General features: G+C 38.9%; 1 protein-coding gene across 2 annotated transcripts; it reads right to left on the bottom strand.

Moving 5' to 3' along the window:
• Positions 1–1,656: 1,656 nt before the first annotated feature.
• On the bottom strand, positions 1,657–8,434 carry SRSF7 (serine and arginine rich splicing factor 7). Of its 2 annotated transcripts, none has more exons than XM_007116327.4 (8): positions 8,286–8,434; positions 7,069–7,249; positions 6,622–6,798; positions 5,678–5,752; positions 5,351–5,452; positions 4,054–4,107; positions 3,519–3,554; positions 1,657–3,140 (listed from the first exon to the last, which is right to left on the bottom strand). In XM_007116327.4, the coding sequence occupies exons 1-8, from the start codon at positions 8,311–8,313 to the stop codon at positions 3,086–3,088; spliced, it is 708 nt and encodes a 235-aa protein (XP_007116389.1). In that variant the 5' UTR covers positions 8,314–8,434; the 3' UTR covers positions 1,657–3,085. The 2 variants fall into 2 exon arrangements, with proteins under 2 accessions (XP_007116389.1, XP_007116388.1); XM_007116326.3 differs by having other exon boundaries at positions 5,342–5,452.
• Between the last annotated feature and the right edge of the window lie 10,453 nt (positions 8,435–18,887).

Below are 18,887 nucleotides of genomic sequence, written 5' to 3' on the forward strand. Positions count from 1 at the left end.
AAATCAAAAAATGGAAAATAGGTTGGGCCAGCAGCCTGTGGGAAAAGTAAAAAGCATTAGGTTTGAGAAGTGGCCTTGAGGGCTGTGCTCTAGAATTACCCTTCTATCTAGCATCTTTTCCCCATTAAGTCTGGAAAGAAAACAGCTTATTAACTAGGATCAAGGGTTACTTTGTTCTTTTACTTCCTTTTCCATAATGTGGTCTTGTTTTAAGGGAGCAATAAGGTGCTTTATTAATAAGGCTTTGAAACCATTAAGTAGGAATAAAACTTTTCCTTTTAGCTGGTTAATAGTACAGTATTGTTACCAATCTCCCTGAGCCCATTTCCTCTTGTATGATGGGGTTTTTAACAGTATTAATTTGTTGTGAGGATTAAGTGACAATGTCCTTTGACATTTTTTACTAGAATGGTTCCCGTAAACCTATTAATTTGGGAAAAAAAATTATCAGGCTTTGACACCGCCTAAAGGTGCTTTTCTTCCCCACCTTTTAGATCTGGATAGAACAGCTTTAATACTACCATACCTTAAACCTAGGCATCTTTGTCTCATTTCTTCAGCTTGTCACCAGTTCTCACCACCCTCCGAACACTCCAATACCAGCCAGGCCCCGAGTATTTCTTGCTACTTTGACCTTCTTTGCCTTCATGTCTTCCCAGCTATAAAATTATGCATACATCTATTATGCATACATCTTTTAGGCTATACTATACAGCCCTCCCCTGCAAAGGTCTCCAAACAATTGTTGCTCACTCAGAGCCAGATCTAATGAATTCTTTGCTCCTGTCCTTCACTGATAACTCATTGCCAACATGTCAGTTTCAGAGCTTTCAATTCCTACTTAAGCTTAATATATCCTGGAAATCACTGTGTTCCTTTAGACTTTGAAATAGGCTACACAAAGACAAAAACCACGATCCCACACTACCATTCATTTAACCCAAAGTCACAAATTGATGGTATTTCAAGACCCCCCTCAAATTTTATTCTTTGTCCTCAGGAGAGGGGACATGGTAAAATGGTAGGACCACACTTTAACATGATACTTAGCTTAATTCAAAGCCCAAAGGAGAACTACCAAAGTGAAGTCATGAGTTATGCTTTACCTATCTCTATACCTAGGACAGAGAACCAAGGTAAGGTTCATTGCCCAAAGCACTCAATGTCTGATGTGTTCAATTAGCTACCAATCAATGCCAGGTTAATAATTTAGAAGCAATGAGTTTAGACCAGCACTTTTCAAGTCAATCACAATCAATTTAGGAGTCCCAACCTCTAAACAAAAAAAAAGGTGCACTAAACCAATGTATCATTTTAAGATGTATACTAAACACAGGGGTACGGAGCTGCAGTCAAGGGTACAAAAGGTGTTGGTCTACACACCCAGTATTCTCTTTCCCATAAGGGTAAATAGAATTTTTTGTGCTTGTTTCTTAAAATCATTTTCGCCCCTAACCCCTCCTGCATATCATTTTTACCCTTTCACACTAATCTCTAGGATGCTGCTAGTATCCATCCCAAAGCTACAGGATGTTTCCTACTCCTGGCTCAAACTCCCACTTCCAAAAATTGAATATCAGGACTGTTTATTCTCTGCAGATTTATTGTTGAGTAATCTTATCTTTATATAATACAGAACAATTAAAGCTGACCAAGTGCAACAAATAAGCCTGCTGATTACACACATAGCTTTATACCAACCATATAACGCAGCCAGTTGTCAAAATTCCAAAAACAGAACATCCAAACTTCCAACATACTAATGATCATTCAGACCAGTAAATAAATTTGAGGCAGATCAGTATTCCCAAATTGTAAAGTTATCCAATAACTTTGTTTAAAAGCATAAGAAACAAGGGCAGACAGCTGTGCCACCAGCACTAAATTTTTTTTGCACCAAAAGCTTGACTAGAAAACTCAAAATTGTTACTGCCCTATGATACTTAAGATATTTAAAGTCCAAATAAAGAATCTACTGGCTCTGACATTCTAAAGTTTACCAGATGCTACCAAAAAATAACTACATGAGGTGTTGCTAAATATAGGTTGGATTTACAAAACTACTTTAGTCTTTTTAACATTTCTGATTGACATCTTTAATTACTTTGCACCAGCCTGGCAAAATAAGATAAAGTATGTTGGTGTTCGTGAACTGAAAAACCTAACTTGGGAATTAACATATCTCTGCTCAGAATAAGGCAATCCATTTGAAGAGACAGAGTAGAATATCTGGGCTGGAAAATTTTGCAAAGCTGGTTTACATGAAGATGTTTTGTCCCAAATTCAGACAATTCTTCAAACATGCAAAAATTTTGGCATAAAATTGGTTAATGTTTGAAAACAAAGAAACAAAAGAACATTGAGTATAACTTCCTAGAATGGAGAACTCTAATGTGACACCATCCTACCTAATAGGCTGAAAACCTCAATTAGTTACTATACTTAAATAGGCTTCAGAAAGTTCCGTTTCTCCAGCATTAAGTGCAGCTACTCCTGCTCAGTTCCTGTTGCGCTCACTTTACAGCAAGTCAGTGGTCCCTACAGCCTGACAGAAGAGATCAGTAGCCTGATAACATCTAATAACGCCAACTCCAATAGATTTAGGGACTTGTCATGAAGCATTCATGCTACCAAGGGGGACAGTCGAGTTCTTACCATCTTACCCCAAACTCTAAGTGTAGAAAGGAATCTTCCAAGTGTATATATACTATTCAGTGATGTTCAAGACTTAAATAACACCATTAAACTTTGAATGTAGGTCTGTATGAATATGGTTAATATCAAGGTTGACTCCTGAAGCCTACCAAATCGAGCATTAATACTGAACACAAATCAAAAATCTAATTAGAAACATTTTATTTTAAATGTGCCAAATAAAAACCCACATTTTCAGACCATAGGATGTTAATACATTCAACAAAAATTTATATTACCTTACTGCTGTGAATTTACAGAGTAATAGTCCAGATCCGTTTTGATTAGATGGTTGAATTACCCTTCCCTAAGTTACACTTTACAGACATCACAAATCCCTTATAATAATGTAAACAAAATAACTTTTCCCTAAAAGGTGAACTTGAGAACTTCAGTCCACTCTTTCAGGACTTGCACTTCTTCGCGGACTTCCTGATGGGGAACGACTAAAAAGAAAAACATTAGGTTTGGAACCAATTAGTGTCTACTGAAACTCTTCTTGCATATATGTCAGGGCAAAACTCAAGTTTCAATAAATTCAAAGGTGGCCAAAGGTAGTAAATTCCTACAGGAGAAGTCTAAAAAATTACATAAGGCTTAATAGCTTTTTCACTAATATTACAAAATTTAGTTAAAGAGAACAACTACTTGAATTTTGGGGATTTTTTTTTTTTGGATCACCTAAGAAACTCTGCATCTAGTATTTTAATATATAGCACCAATTCTCCAAAGAGCTCAAAGCCCGGAAAGCAGGTAGTAAGCAAACAAATTCTGCAGAGGCCACACCTGACAGTTAAGATCTGGCAACAAATTATTTAGCTTACCTTCTTTTTGGAGACGGAGATCTGGACTTCGATCGGCTGTCAAAACATGAGAAATTCTATTAAGAAAAAATACTATCCAACCCCTTAAGTCACAATTCCACGAAATGAACCCCCAAACTTTCTTGCAGTTAAACTGAAAACGAATCTACCAATTTTTCACTAACAAAAGCTAATCTTATAGCATCTGTTCTTAAAATAAGTGAACTGCTTTATCACAAATAATCTTTTACACTCTACTTTAAGCACAATGAACTCAGAATGCTTCTCCATGCATCTACCAATTCTAACACAGGCCTTACTGTAACCCCAAATTCACCAACTTCTTTTTCACTGTAGCTTGACATACCCTTGTCCAGAAGTCAGCCAGAAGAGGCCATGTATAAATGAAATTCTAAAGTTTGGTTTATTAATAACGTATTGTGTTCCTACTCAACACCTAAGCTTACAGCTAACACCTGAAATTTCAGCAATTCAAAAACACTTTGGATATTGGTGCCATGTAACTAGAAGAGCATCAATGAGATTTTTACCCTACCTGCTTCTCGGTCGTGAAAGAGACCTGGATCTTGATCTTGACCTGGACCGGGATCTTAATAAAAAACAGAAATACAATTACACCAATGAGTCCATAAGAGTAATTTCCTTTAACACCTACCGAGTACCTTATTAGGTAGGCTAGGAATAAAGTGGCTAAAACAGAGCAAGATGCCGTGTATCAGTCCAAGACTGGACAAGTAATTGCTTTCGATAAGTTCTGTTATCAAATAAAGAACCACCTTTTCAATTATTTATCATGAGTTGGGTTGTCACAGTTCCTGTACAGAGGCATATTCTTAAACAGTGTACAGTATCCAAAAGAAATATATGGTGTTCGTTTGAGAAAACTGGTATTTTATCTTAAAAGAATCAAAGCAACCCCCTGAACTGAAACCATTTCTTCAGGTGGTAAGCTCAGTGAAAAGCCATGACTGGGTAAGGCTTTGTTCTTGGATCATCAACAAACTGTCATGGTTCAGGGGCCATCCATTTGTCACACAACCCAAATGAGGCCGACATACACATCTTGAGGTCCTGCAACCAAGTCAAATGCATTTATCTAGAGTCCAGAGATTTTTCAATTGGACCACAGGTTTTTGAATCCCTGAATTTATGAAGACTGTACTATTACTGAGTAGTAATAATGCCCAGTAGCATTCCCTACCACTGACAGATGAGTAGCACTATCAACTCATTATCTAGAACTTTATCCATTTCCATCACCTTTTAAGGTCTTCTACAAAGGAAGTAAAAAATGCGGAGGTGCCTAATTTGATTTTTAACTTTTTAAATTTCAGTGTCTAACCCAAGTATCTGGTTAAACAGGCCATGTTCATCCATATGTATGTTACCCTAAACAAACTTTCCATGGTCTCAAACTCACCCCCATCATTCCAAAGAGAAACTTTGTTTTAACTTGCTTCTAACTCTAAATAAATCTCCTCTTGGTTCTAATGGGTTTCTTACCAGGGATCTGGCAACTATTATCTTTTAGTGCTATTATCATTTACCTATACTACAGATATAAGCTGACTCCAGAAAAGTTTCCAACATGTTTACCCAGAGTGTTCACTGGAATGATTTGAGGATTTGTGCTTTGGACCCTCTTCTATCACCTCTGTAACAGCCCTTAAAATCTTTAGTTGGACTTTTCTTCATCTGGACGTGTACACATTCAACGTTTTCCTGAAGTATTCCATGTCAATTAGGTCCTTAAGATACTCCACTGCTGTCATTAAGACGTGACAATCCAAATACAAATAAGGGGAAAAAAAGGTGCTACATACTGGAAATACCTCGATCCTTTTATAGAACCAGACCTAGATCGTCTGAGTGAAGCTGATCTTGATCTACGAAGAGACACAGATCTTGATCGCCGAGGAGATGCTGATCTTGACCTAAAAATTAAATCAAAGTTGTTTAAGTCCACTTCCAATTAAAGTTTTTTTTTAATCTCTTGTTAAAACTTGAATTAAGCAACATCTCTCACCTCCTTCCCCTGCTCCTGCTGCGAGAGCGAGAGTATCGCCTACCTCTGGATCTTGAATGTGATCTAGGCTGAAGCTGATCTTGATCTACGAAGAAACACAGATCTTGATCGCCGAGGAGATGCTGATCTTGACCTCCTTCCCCTGCTCCTGCTGCGAGAGCGAGAGTATCGCCTACCTCTGGATCTTGAATGTGATCTAGACCGTGACCTATTTTTCAAGTCAGAAAAAAGCAAAATGTTAGATGGCAACTCCTTTTTAGAGTTCGTGTGCCTCTGCTGAAATCAAATCTCAAAACTATTTAAACTTAGTGTCTCATTTGGAAATAAACTCTGGGCCTATTAGTTGTCTTTTATTTTTTTTTAAACTACCTAAAAAAAGATTTGTTAAAAGCTCAATTACATCTTAGAATTACATAATATAAAACACTGTAAGGTGTATTTAAAATAAACCTTGCAAGTTTGCAGGTCGACCCTCTTTGGCCCATGGTCTAGTAGATCTAGACGATCTAGAAGTATCTATAGCCGATCGCTGCATCTAGATGTTTTCTTCAATCTAACGACGATCAAACTGACAGCCAAATGAGCCAGGTGAGGCTTGATTGACGCAAGAAGATTTTTCTAGTTGGGAATGTGGTCAATCTGGTGTTCCTCTTTCTAAACCGGAGGGGGCCCCAATTGTAAGCCAAATTTACTGTTACGGCGATCACCGTCTCAAATTTTCTGCCCTTTAAAGAATAAGGTGAAGCTAGGTGTAGATGACTCGAGGGGATCTGGCCTCTTATGCTGATCACCTCAAGGTCTAGGAGGATCTTAATTGTCGGATTTGCAAGGCGCCTCAGCATGATATCATAAGGCTCGTGACATTCTGAATCAAGGCGACTGACTCAAACGAAGAAACCTGAAAGGTTTTGACCAGGTTGATTATTAATACATTAACATTTAATTAAACAAAAACTGTAAAATACACCTGTACAATTAACATTCAAGTTTATAGAAAAATACTAGTTTCTGCCTTGCTAATAAGAAAATTAACTTGATTAACCAGTACACCAACCACTCCTTTATTAAAATAAATACCTGCTTCTTCTTCGGCGGCTATAGCGATGACAATCATAAGCATAATGTCCCTTTTCGCCACACTCATAGCATCTATCATTGGGATCAAAGGGACGTCGGGCAGGTGGTCTATCAAAACGAGATCTCCGAGGCATGCCTGTTGATAGTTCAACTCTCACTCGGGAACCACAAATCACTCTATAAAAGAAAAACAACGAAATTCTAATGCTTAAAAAAACAACAACACGTGACTCCTATATTTAAAACTTTCCAACCACTCTTTCTTTGCCCTACAAGCTTCAGCTATACCTTTAGAAGCCTTTCAAACTCCACCTTTGTTCCCCAGTTCCCATCTTCATAAAATGACTAGCTATTTACTTAAAATCTCCTCCAGACAACAGAATCCAAGCTTAACACCGGAATATTCTCACAAAAACACTTAAGTTTCATAACCGACATGTTACTTACTTCCCATCCAGGCCACGCACTGCATCTTCTGCATCTCTAGGATCTTCAAATTCCACAAAGGCAAATCCCGGAGGATTTCTGGCAATCCACACAGTTCTTAAGGGACCATAATAACTGAAAGCCCTTTCTAACTCTCCTTTGCCAGCACCAGTTCCCAGGTTACCAACATACACCTTGGTTTCTGTTTAAAAACGCAAATAGAAGAATACATGTTATGAAAAAACTGGCTGGTTTGAACTCTTTGCCTTAAAAGAGTCCATCCTTAAGACTGCAAAGCATGTTTAACGCTCTCTCAAGGATGGACTTTAGCCTTAAAAGCAACAAAGTCCGTACATTTCTGAAAAGCTAAGCGTACGACAAAGTTCTTAACGTTCAAATGGGGGGGTGGTGGAGGGGAACCTCCAAAAAACACAAGTACAGCCGCGTGGTAGGACACTCCGAGGCGTGGGGCCGAATCCGCCCCGGCCCCGCCCCCGCCCCCGAGGCCCGGCAGGCCCAGGCGCGCTAGGAGCGCGCGCGGGCCGGCGGCGACAGCGGCGTCGTCGGCGAGCTGGCCCCGGCGGAAGCCGGACCGGGAGAGCGGGGCTGCGCCGGCTCTCATCGTCCGCGGCAACCGCCCCAGGCGCAGGATCGCCCACGACTCCAGGTCCCCCGCCCCAGTGCATAAATCGCGCTCGAAAGAGCTACAAGAGAAAGAGACACCAGCCGCCAGACCTAAAGATCGTGTTATGTCTCCATTCCCACTCAGCAGTCCGACCGACTGACGAGAACGCGCAGCTCGAAACTGCCACAGTTTTGTTCAGTCTTAAATTCACTCCTTTTACGGCTGCGACCACAACTGTCCGCCAAAGTGGCGGGAAAGCGCCAAGGAAATGCGCCACCATGGTCGTCAATGTGCGCAAAATGGCAGCCGAGGGCGGGGGGGCGTGGGGGACGGGCGGGCGGCTCGAAGAAGGGCAACAACAAAACAGGGATCGAGGGCTGGGCGGGAGACGAAAATGCCCAAGAATTGATATCAACCCCGGCACAGACCTACCCCAGCCACCTCCTGTCCTCCTTCGATACCCCGCCCCTGCCGTCTCCGGCTTCGTATGGTGTACGCCGAAGCCGCCATTACGCACGCGGAATAACTGTCTCCCAGCCGCCGCGCCAACCTCACGGCTCTAAAGACTCACTACACCCACAACAACGTCCCTCACTGGCCCCTACCCTCTTACCTCCTCCGTACCGCCCGTAACGCGACATGATGAATGGCCTGCGAGCTCGGCTCTTTCAGCTCGCAGCGCCCAGAGATCGATTACTACAAAACCTACAACGCAGCCACACTAGTCAACGGTCCCAGCGGCACTACGAGAAAAAGCCTGGGTTCGCGCTTATATATGCGGCGGCTGGGTTTCTTTGCGCATGCGTCATCTCGACGTTCTGCGCGGCACAAAGGAGCTGGGCGGAAACAGCCGAGAAGCGGCGCGGAGGGAACTGAAAAGGCTAAGGTGCGAATCACTCGCGGAGGGATACGTTCCCATGGCAACGCCAAGGGCTCTCCTGTAAACTCGCCCCCTTCCCTTTCCCTGTGCCCTCCTCATTTTCCTCCCTTCTTCGTCTACTCTTTCGTTTTCCCCAATCTAGGAATCCTCAGCCCTGGTAATTTTACTACAGGTGCACGAGACCGGGCTTATGAAAGGCTGTAAAATTTAACCGCTGATGTTGCAGCGGTCGCCGCCTTTCTGCTGGGGGACCTGGCCTAGACTGCTACTCATTGATCTTCGGGGCTCGTCACAGGTAATCGGGAGTTTGGCCAGGGTGAGAACTCCGTGAACCCCGCCGTTGTGAGTAGTGGTCTCTGCACCACAGGCCTCAAAAGGGGTGACGCCCTCAAGGGACCTCCCGCCCTGCACCGACCATCCAGCCACTTCAGAACCAGCCACCAGTGTTCAACAACACGGTCCGAGTTCTTAGAGTCAGGAGGACAAAGGAATAGAGGGTGTTTTTTCCCCTTGTTATATTGCCCTAAATCCTTAAATCATTTTGGTAGTGGCAGTTCTGAATTTATTTGCATTTGAAGCACAGAGTATTTGTGCTTCCTTTTTAGTGCTTTCTGCTTTGTATTGTAGTACCACATCTCATCCACTAATACTCAGATCCTGAGGACGAGGACTTCTTAAGTCGGCTCTGAGTAGCAGCCTTGCTGCTCAGCCACTCTATATATTCAATAAATGAAAATCTTTCCTTTGTTAGAATCGCTTAAAAATCCAGTTTCAACTTTATATAATGTATTTGCCAGATACCAACTCTATAAATACAGATTTAACTTCTTTTTTTACCGTCCATTAAAAAAAAAGACATTAACTATAGATACTTGGAATACACGAGTTGGAAATATTCCACAAAACAAGAGGAAATTCTTAGGTATTTGTATTTTTTTTTTTTTCATCAGCTGTAACTTCACTTGGTATGTATAGGTGTGGGATACAGAGTATAGGAGAAAGGGGGCTTAGTTAAGCGTGTATTCAGGTCAAGTATGAATTCTCTCAGAGTAATGCTGCGAATTTATATTTTTTTCCATAATTTTTCAAATTATGGAAGAAATTGGTCTATTTCAAGAAAACCTCTAGTAAGAAAATAGAAGTTTATACTCTGTTATGTTTGTTCTCCCTTATTTATTTTTTGTTGTTATCTGCTTAACAGGGTTTTTCTTAAAAGGATTAAAGAATAAAGATCTTTTATATACTCCTTTATACATTCTTTATATAGAAAGAGCATAGGTACAAAGTGTAGGACTTATTAAAAGGTAGTGCTTATTATACCGCATACCTCCTCATAGGCCCCAATAAATATTTTTTGGCTCTGAATACAAAGTCTGTTGTACAAAAGAGAATTTTAAAGCAAATAATAGTGTAAACAATATGAAGAGCAATTGTCCAACTTACAACAAACTGATTTCAACACATTAACGGGAAAAGGGTAAACCTCGACTGGTTTGCCTGCCTCTATACCTAAGTATTATTTCTCTCTCATTAAAGGAGGGCCAGTTCTAGGCTGGGCTTTACTAACCTTGTTGCCATGAAAAAATAATAGTACTGTATACTACTTTCGTACACTGTTATACTGAAAATCCTTTCTCTAAGAACATGTAACCAGTTCTTTTCACTAAATGTCAGTCCAATCAGGGAGATTTTTTTTGTACAGAGTTCCTGTATTCCTGCTGATTCTTTTGCAATCAGTTTCACATACATAAATTTCTGCCTCTAGAATTTTGGGTTAAATTAATGTCACATTTCCAGATTCAGTTTGAATGTGAAAGTTACTTAATTCAATTCAACAAATATCCTAATATTTCCTAATATCCATTGAATAATTCTTAAGTTTCTGTTGTTAAATATTGATAATATTATTAGTTTATGAAGGGAGGGGTAATTCTTTTGAAAGCTGCAGCTTTCAAATTTTATCTGCATTTCCTAGATTCACTATTTCCAGAGAAGCATTAAAGAAATATTCACGTTTTATCTTACTTTATTTTTAGTTTCACTTTTAAGTCATTGTCTCCATTTTAGCTTGGATGTGAAAACTTTAAAACAAGAAAAACAAGTTTAGACCTTTTGCACATGTATTACTTTTAGTATAAAAAATAGTCTTTATATTAGAATAGTATTACCAACAGTAGTTTTGTTTTGTTTTGTTTTTTTGCCTCAAGGCTTCCGGGATCTTAGTTCCCCAACCAGGGATTGAACCTGGGCCCCCCTCAGCAGTGAAAGTGCGGCATCCTAACCACTGGACTATCCGGGAATTCCCCCAACACTAGTCTTTTACTATGTATTTATGTATGTTCTGTGTAGGTTTGTACTGTAGGTCAATCCAAACAACTGTGTTCAACCACAACTTTCTTTTCTTGTTTCAACGTTTCATATTCTTCTGTTCCCTCTAGAATACTTTTAAATTCTGGGAAGGAAAAATTATTAGAGGCATGTTTATAAGTCTTTCATATTGTATAAAGAAATTAACTTCTCATTAGCCAAGTACTGGACTGCAATCAGTACTGAAGTATATAGGAGGAAGAGGAGAGCAACAGTTAAAGAGCAGCAGTGCTTTGACCAACTGCAAGGAGTAAACTAGGAAAAATTGTGATGCAAGAGTGATCCACTGATACAAATATTACCTAAATGGATGGTTTAGATCTTTTATATACTCCTTTATACATTCTTTATATAGAAAGAGCATAGGTACAAAGTGTAGGACTTATTAAAAGGTAGTGCTTATTATACCGCATACCTCCTCATAGGCCCCAATAAATATTTTTTGGCTCTGAATACAAAGTCTGTTGTACAAAAGAGAATTTTAAAGCAAATAATAGTGTAAACAATATGAAGAGCAATTGTCCAACTTACAACAAACTGATTTCAACACATTAACGGGAAAAGGGTAAACCTCGACTGGTTTGCCTGCCTCTATACCTAAGTATTATTTCTCTCTCATTAAAGGAGGGCCAGTTCTAGGCTGGGCTTTACTAACCTTGTTGCCATGAAAAAATAATAGTACTGTATACTACTTTCGTACACTGTTATACTGAAAATCCTTTCTCTAAGAACATGTAACCAGTTCTTTTCACTAAATGTCAGTCCAATCAGGGAGATTTTTTTTGTACAGAGTTCCTGTATTCCTGCTGATTCTTTTGCAATCAGTTTCACATACATAAATTTCTGCCTCTAGAATTTTGGGTTAAATTAATGTCACATTTCCAGATTCAGTTTGAATGTGAAAGTTACTTAATTCAATTCAACAAATATCCTAATATTTATTGAATAATTCTTAAGTTTCTGTTGTTAAATATTGATAATATTATTAGTTTATGAAGGGAGGGGTAATTCTTTTGAAAGCTGCAGCTTTCAAATTTTATCTGCATTTCCTAGATTCACTATTTCCAGAGAAGCATTAAAGAAATATTCACGTTTTATCTTACTTTATTTTTAGTTTCACTTTTAAGTCATTGTCTCCATTTTAGCTTGGATGTGAAAACTTTAAAACAAGAAAAACAAGTTTAGACCTTTTGCACATGTATTACTTTTAGTATAAAAAATAGTCTTTATATTAGAATAGTATTACCAACAGTAGTTTTGTTTTGTTTTGTTTTTTTGCCTCAAGGCTTCCGGGATCTTAGTTCCCCAACCAGGGATTGAACCTGGGCCCCCCTCAGCAGTGAAAGTGCGGCGTCCTAACCACTGGACTATCCGGGAATTCCCCCAACACTAGTCTTTTACTATGTATTTATGTATGTTCTGTGTAGGTTTGTACTGTAGGTCAATCCAAACAACTGTGTTCAACCACAACTTTCTTTTCTTGTTTCAACGTTTCATATTCTTCTGTTCCCTCTAGAATACTTTTAAATTCTGGGAAGGAAAAATTATTAGAGGCATGTTTATAAGTCTTTCATATTGTATAAAGAAATTAACTTCTCATTAGCCAAGTACTGGACTGCAATCAGTACTGAAGTATATAGGAGGAAGAGGAGAGCAACAGTTAAAGAGCAGCAGTGCTTTGACCAACTGCAAGGAGTAAACTAGGAAAAATTGTGATGCAAGAGTGATCCACTGATACAAATATTACCTAAATGGATGGTTTAGGCATGTAAAGCAATCCAGGAAGAGGGAGGCTTTCTGAGGAATGCCTGATTGTATTAAAAAGTGAGAAACTGTAATGTTATCAAGCCCTAAAACAATCACTTGTGTTGTTCCTTCTCTAAAGGAAGAGTATTAATGAAAGGGACTTGGTCAGCTTGGTGTCTTAATTAGAGAGAGCTAGACTACCTTAGACTGAGTTTAGCACTTAGCACTATCTTGGAAGGAGCGAACCTATGTTATTGACCACCTCTCAGCTGTACTTAGAGAAATACCGTGCAAGACCATTGACTCGACTTTGTTTGATGTTTTGATAGTGAGCTACTAGTCCCTGGAAATGAATATCTTCTATTGTAAATTAATAAAAATAATTTTAGTTCATAAATCCTTTTCTTAGGAGAAATGGTATAGTGTAATGATGAAGAGCATAAGCTTATGGAGCGTGGCAGAGTTGGGTTTGACGGTTAAATAGCTGCCTACCCTTGACCAAATTTTTTATCTCCTGATACTTCAGCTTCCTCATCTGCAAAATGGGGTTTAATAATAGTACCTATTTCAGAGAGTCGTTGTTAGGATAGGATGAGGTAAACCAAGTATATAACATTGCACGGTGTCTAGCACACACTGAGTGCTCAATAAATGTGAGGAGGAGGAGGAGTAGTTTGACTAATCTTTGTCAGTTGCTAAAAATTTGATATGATCCAGCGCATGGACGCAATTGAAGTTTCATCAAAGCTGGGGAAGAAACTCTGGAACGTGGTGGTGACCAGCCTTAAGTGGCCACTCCTAAGATGTCTTTGTCTCTTCACTCAATGACTTCAGTAAGGGAAATTGTCACTTTTCTTCTCTGACCCAGTCCCCATAGAGAAAAATAATCTGGCACATATAACACAAAAACTCAGAAAAAGAAAGTTTCTTCATGAAAAGTAAATCCCCAGGAATCCCAAAATCACATGCTGAAACGTTCTTAAGGGTTCTGTGCAACGGTATTTTCCTGTGGAATAGGGAGATATGTGTTCAGGAGCAATGTGGAAATTGTCACTTTTATTACAAAATTTAGTCTTGGAAGCTAGTATCTATGAGATTAGGTATACTTTAAAAAAAACAAAAAAACAAATAGGGAATTCTCTGGCAGTCCAGTGGTTAGGACTCAGTCCTTCCATTGCTGGGGGCCTGGGTTCGATCCCTGGTCGGGGAGCTAAGATCCCGAAAGCAGCACGCCCCAAAAAAATAAAACAAATTTTAAAAAAAATTTTAAGCAAATAAAATCTACTTCAGACCTTATGACAAATGGATACATACACTGTAACTCTCAAATAGATAATTAAGTTAAAACTGCATATGAAAGAAATGGCTTGAAATTCAGAGATAGGAGGACTTTTGTTAGATCACTAGTCTAACCACCTCATTTTTCAAATGAGACTAAGACCTAGAATTGCAGCATGATGAGTGCAATGTTCCCAAATCCTGCTACAAAGACTGTCAGTCTGTTTGAACTTAGATGAAAATTTTTCCCATCTCAAAAAAATATAAACTATTGCCAACCACTCCTTCTTGGGAAAAACCATCCTTTATTCTGTGACTATGTCTTTTTTTTTTTTTTCTGGTAAAATGCTCCTCCCCCCAATTCTTTTTAAATGAAAGGATGTTGAGGATAATTTTTTTTTAATCTCATGTGTTTTCTTGATAGAAAAAGTTTGTCCTCTTCATCCCCCAAATTTTTTCAGATCTATCTAGTTCCCCAAATTCAAGAATCTAGAATCTAGTAAAGAACAAAGCATGACTTTACCCTCCAAAAAACTGAGAAAAAAGCTGACAGAAAATTTTAAAAAGAAGAGGGAGACTTCCCTGGTGGCGCAGTGGTTGAGAGTCCGCCTGCCAATGCAGGGGACGCGAGTTCGTGCCCCGGTCCGGGAAGATCCCACATGCCCTGGAGCGGCTGGGCCCGTGAGCCATGGCTGCTGAGCCTGCACGTCCGGAGCCTGTGCTCCGCGCCCGGAGAGGCCACAACAGTGAGAGGCCCGCGTACCGCAAAAGAAAAAAAAAAAAAGAAAGAAAGAAAGAAAAAGAAGAGGGCTTCCCTGGTAGCGCAGTGGTTGAGAATCTGCCTGCCAATGTAGGGGACACGGGTTTGAGCCCTGGTCTGGGAAGATCCCACACGCCGCGGAGCAACTGGGCCCGTGAGCCACAACTACTGAGCCTGCGCATCTGGAGCTTGTGCTCCGCAACAAGAGAGGCCGCGATAGTGAGAGGCCCACGCACCATGATGAAGAGTGGCACCCGCTTGCTGCAACTAGAGAAAGCCCTCGCACAGAAACGAAGACCCAACACATGCAAAAATAATAAGTAAATAAATAAATAAATTTTAAAAAATTAAAAGAAGAAACAATGTCTAACCTTACCAAAAATGCAAATTAACACAACATGCTATTTTTGTCAGGAGTGCAGTGAAATTGGCACTTAAACACACTAATGGGAATGTGAAATAATACATTTGAGGGGGTCAATTTGGCAATGTTTTAAAATTATTAAATTGTACATATATTTTGGCCCAGCAATCTTATTTCCTAGAATTCATTCTAGAATTAATCATAGATATGCATATTTATATGCAAAAATGGTAGGATCTTATTTATAATGTCAAAAATTGGAAGTAGCTTGAAAATCAAACATAAAGGGATTGGTTAAATGTTATGGCACATAAATTGGTTACATATATTATGGCCATTAAAAACCACATTGTATAAGACTTTAATGTCAGAAAAATGTTAATGGTATATAGTTAAGTAGGAAAGTAGATTTCAAAACAATGTGCATGCACAGAATAATTCTGGTTTTGTAAAAATAAATAATTAATAAAAGTAATTTAAGTTTTCTTGTTTTATTTTTCTGTATTTTACCGTTTTCTATAATTTTTCTTTTTAAAGTGAGAGGCTTGGAGACAGACGAATTCCAAGTTTGAACTGAGAATCACTGTTTAGTAGTGTTAATTCGAACATGTGACTATACTTGTCATTCTAAGCCCAAGATTTCGCAGAAGAAAATGGAGGTTTTAATGATGCTATCTGTGGGTGGGTGGTATTATGAATGTAGTTCACATGAGTTTTGGTTATTTTTAAATTTTTTTCTGTTATGACCTGTATTACTTATAATAAAAAATTAAATGTAATCTTAAATATAAATGAATATAAATATCTTAAGTAGAAGTAGTAACGGAGAAATTGAACAGGATAGTTAATATGGGAAGAATCTAGCATTAATATGTATACTCCCAAACTGTTAACTGTGGTTGCCTCTGGGAAGTGGAATTTGGTTGAAGACAGAAAGGAGCCTTCATCGTTTAACTGTACAGTGTAGTCTTCTGTATTGTTTGAAGATTTTGTGTTTTTTTAAGCAAATATAGTACTTTTGTAACAGTGCTTCAACATTATAATATGCCCTTCTCCCGCACTCTCTATACAGTTTACTCACCTTTATTTTCCTTCATAGCTCTTCTTACCTCTGACCTCTTCATTTATTCTGTGAGAGTCACAGTGTGAGATCCACAAGGGCAGGGACTTTGTTTTACTCACCGATACATTCCTACTGTCTGGCACTGTGCATGGCCTGTGGAGTACTAGTTTCTCAGTAATATTTGTAGCATTAATGAATTCTACTAAGAAACTATTTCACATGGTTGTTGATCAATTAATATTTACAAATGATTTTCCCAAGGTTATACAGCTATTTAGGTCCAAATCTGAACCTCTGATTCTCTCAGTCCATAGAGCTTCCTTTTGAGCCACACTGCCTCCCTAAAAGTAACTTATTTTGGCTTTTTATCAATTCTGAGAGTTGCAGTGAAACATTTGTTTTATGTTATAAAAATGTGCTTGTGAAACCTGCAGATGTACTACCATTTTTCTGTAGGAAACCGTTGGTATTTCAAGCAACAACAACAAAAACTCTACTTTATCCTAGAATTTTTAAAATTATTTTTAATTGAAGTATAGTTGATTTACAATATTATATAAGGTACAGATGTACAATATAGTGATTCACAATTTTTAAAGGTTAAACTTCACTTATAGTTAATGTAAAACTATATTGTATATTCCCCATGTTGTACAGTATATCCTTGTAGTCTATTTTATACCTCCCCCCTTTTCTCTCCCCACTGGTAACCACTAGTTTGTTCTCTGTGTCTGTGAATCTGCTTCTTTTTTTTTTATATTCACTAGTTTGTTGTTATTTTTTAGATTCCACATAAAAGTGATATCATACAGTATTTGTCTTTCTCTGTCTGACTTATTTCACTTATCATAATGCCCTCCAACTCCATCCATGTTGCTGCAAATGGCAACATTTCATTCTTTTTTTGGCTGAGTAGTATTCCATTGTGTGTGTGTGTGTGTGTGTGTGTGTGTGTATCATATCACATCTTCTTTATCCATTCATCTGTGATGGACACTTAGGTTTCTTCCATATCTTGGCAATTGTAAATCCTGCTGCTATGAATATTGGGGTGCATGTATCTTTTGAATTAGTGTTTTTGTTTTTTTCAAATATATAGCCAGGAGTGGAATTGCTGGGTCATATGGTAGTTCTGTTTTTAGTTTTTTGAGAAACCGCCATACTGTTTTCCATAGTGGCTGCACCAATTTACATTCGCACCAATGATGTACCAGGGTTCCATTTTCTCCTCATCCTTGCCACCATTTCTTATTTGTGTTCTTTTTGATGATGGCCATTCTGACAGATATGAGGTGATATCTCATTGTGAGTTTGATTTGCATTTCCCCAGTGACTAGCAATGTTGAGCATCTTTTCATGTGACTGCTGGCCATCTGCATTTCCTCCTTGGAAAAATGTCTATTCAGGTCTTCTGCCCATTTTTTAAATTGGGTTGTTTGGTTTGTTTTTTTTGTTTTGTTTTGTTTTTTTGCGGTATGCGGGCCTCTCACTGTTGTGGCCTCTCCCGTTGTGGAGCGCAGGCTCTGGACGCACAGGCTCAGTGGCCATGGCTCACAGGCCCAGCCGCTCCGCGGCTTGTGGGATCTTCCCGGACCGGGGCACGAACCCGAGTCCCCTGCATCAGCAGGCGGACTCTCAACCACTGCACCACCAGGGAAGCCCCTGTTTGGTTTTTTTTGTTGTTGAGTTGTATGAGCTGTTAATATATGTTGGATATTAACCCCTTATCAGTCATATCACTTGCAGATACTTTCTCCCATTCAGTAGGTTGTCTTTTAGTTTTATCAGTGCTTTCCTTTGCTGTGCAAACGCTTTTAAGTTTAATTAGGTCCCATTTGTTTATTTTTGCTTTTATTTCCTTTACTCCAGGAGGTGGCTCCAAAAAAATACTGCTGCGATTTATGTCACAGTGTTCTGCCTATTTTTTTTCTTTTTTTCGTGTGTGTGTGTGTGTGTGTGTGTGTGTGTCATCACTTCTTGTTTTTTTTATTTTTTTTTAATTTGGGTATAGTTGTTTTACAATATTGTGTTAGTTTCCACTGTACAGTGAAGTGAATCAGCCATATGTATACATATATCCCCTCTTTTTTGGATTTCCTTCCCATTTAGGTCACCACAGAGCACTAAGTAGCATTCCCTGTGCTATACAGCAGGTTCTCATTAGTTATCTATTTTATACATATTAGTGTATATATGTCAGTCCCAATCTCCCAGTTCATCCCAGCCCCCTTCCTCCCCTTGGTGTCCATATGTTTGTCCTCTATGTCTGTGTCTCTGTTTCTGCCTTGCAAACAGGTTTATCTGTACCATTTTTCTGGATTTGCCTATGTTTTCCTCTAGCAGTTTTATGGTATCTGGTCTTACATTTAGGTCTTTAATCCATTTTGAGTTTATTTTTTGTATATGATGTTAGAGAATGTTCTAATTTCATACTTTTACATGTAGCTGTCCTGTTTTCCCAGCACCACTTGTTGAAGAGACTGCTTTTTCTCCATTGTATAGTCTTCCTCCTTTGTCATAGATTAATTGACAATTAAATGCATGGGATTATTTCTGGGTTCTCTATTCTGTTCCACTGCTCTATATGTTTGCTTTTGTGCCAGTACCATACTGGGTTTTTTTGAGGTTTTTTTTTTGTTTGTTTATTTATTTTTGGCTGCATTGGGTCTTTGTTGCTGCGTGTGGGCTTTCTCTAGTTGCAGCGAGCGGGGGCTACTCTTCATTGCGGTGCGTGGGCTTCTCATTGTGGTGGCTTCT

Source organism: Physeter macrocephalus, chromosome 12, assembly GCF_002837175.3.
Source record: "Physeter macrocephalus isolate SW-GA chromosome 12, ASM283717v5, whole genome shotgun sequence".
NCBI lineage: Eukaryota > Metazoa > Chordata > Mammalia > Artiodactyla > Physeteridae > Physeter > Physeter macrocephalus.

What these genes read in the sequence shown, in the direction of transcription:
- SRSF7 (XM_007116326.3), bottom strand. Translation starts at nt 8,313, where the DNA reads ATGTCGCGTTACGGGCGGTACGGAGGAG. An exon ending in GTGCGTGGCCTGGATGGGAA is followed by an intron (nt 6,799 to 7,068) that starts GTAAGTAACATG and finishes TTTCTTTTATAG; the next exon opens with AGTGATTTGTGGTTCCCGAG. An exon ending in AGCAGGAGCAGGGGAAGGAG is followed by an intron (nt 5,453 to 5,677) that starts GTCAAGATCAGC and finishes TTTAATTTTTAG; the next exon opens with GTCAAGATCAGCATCTCCTC.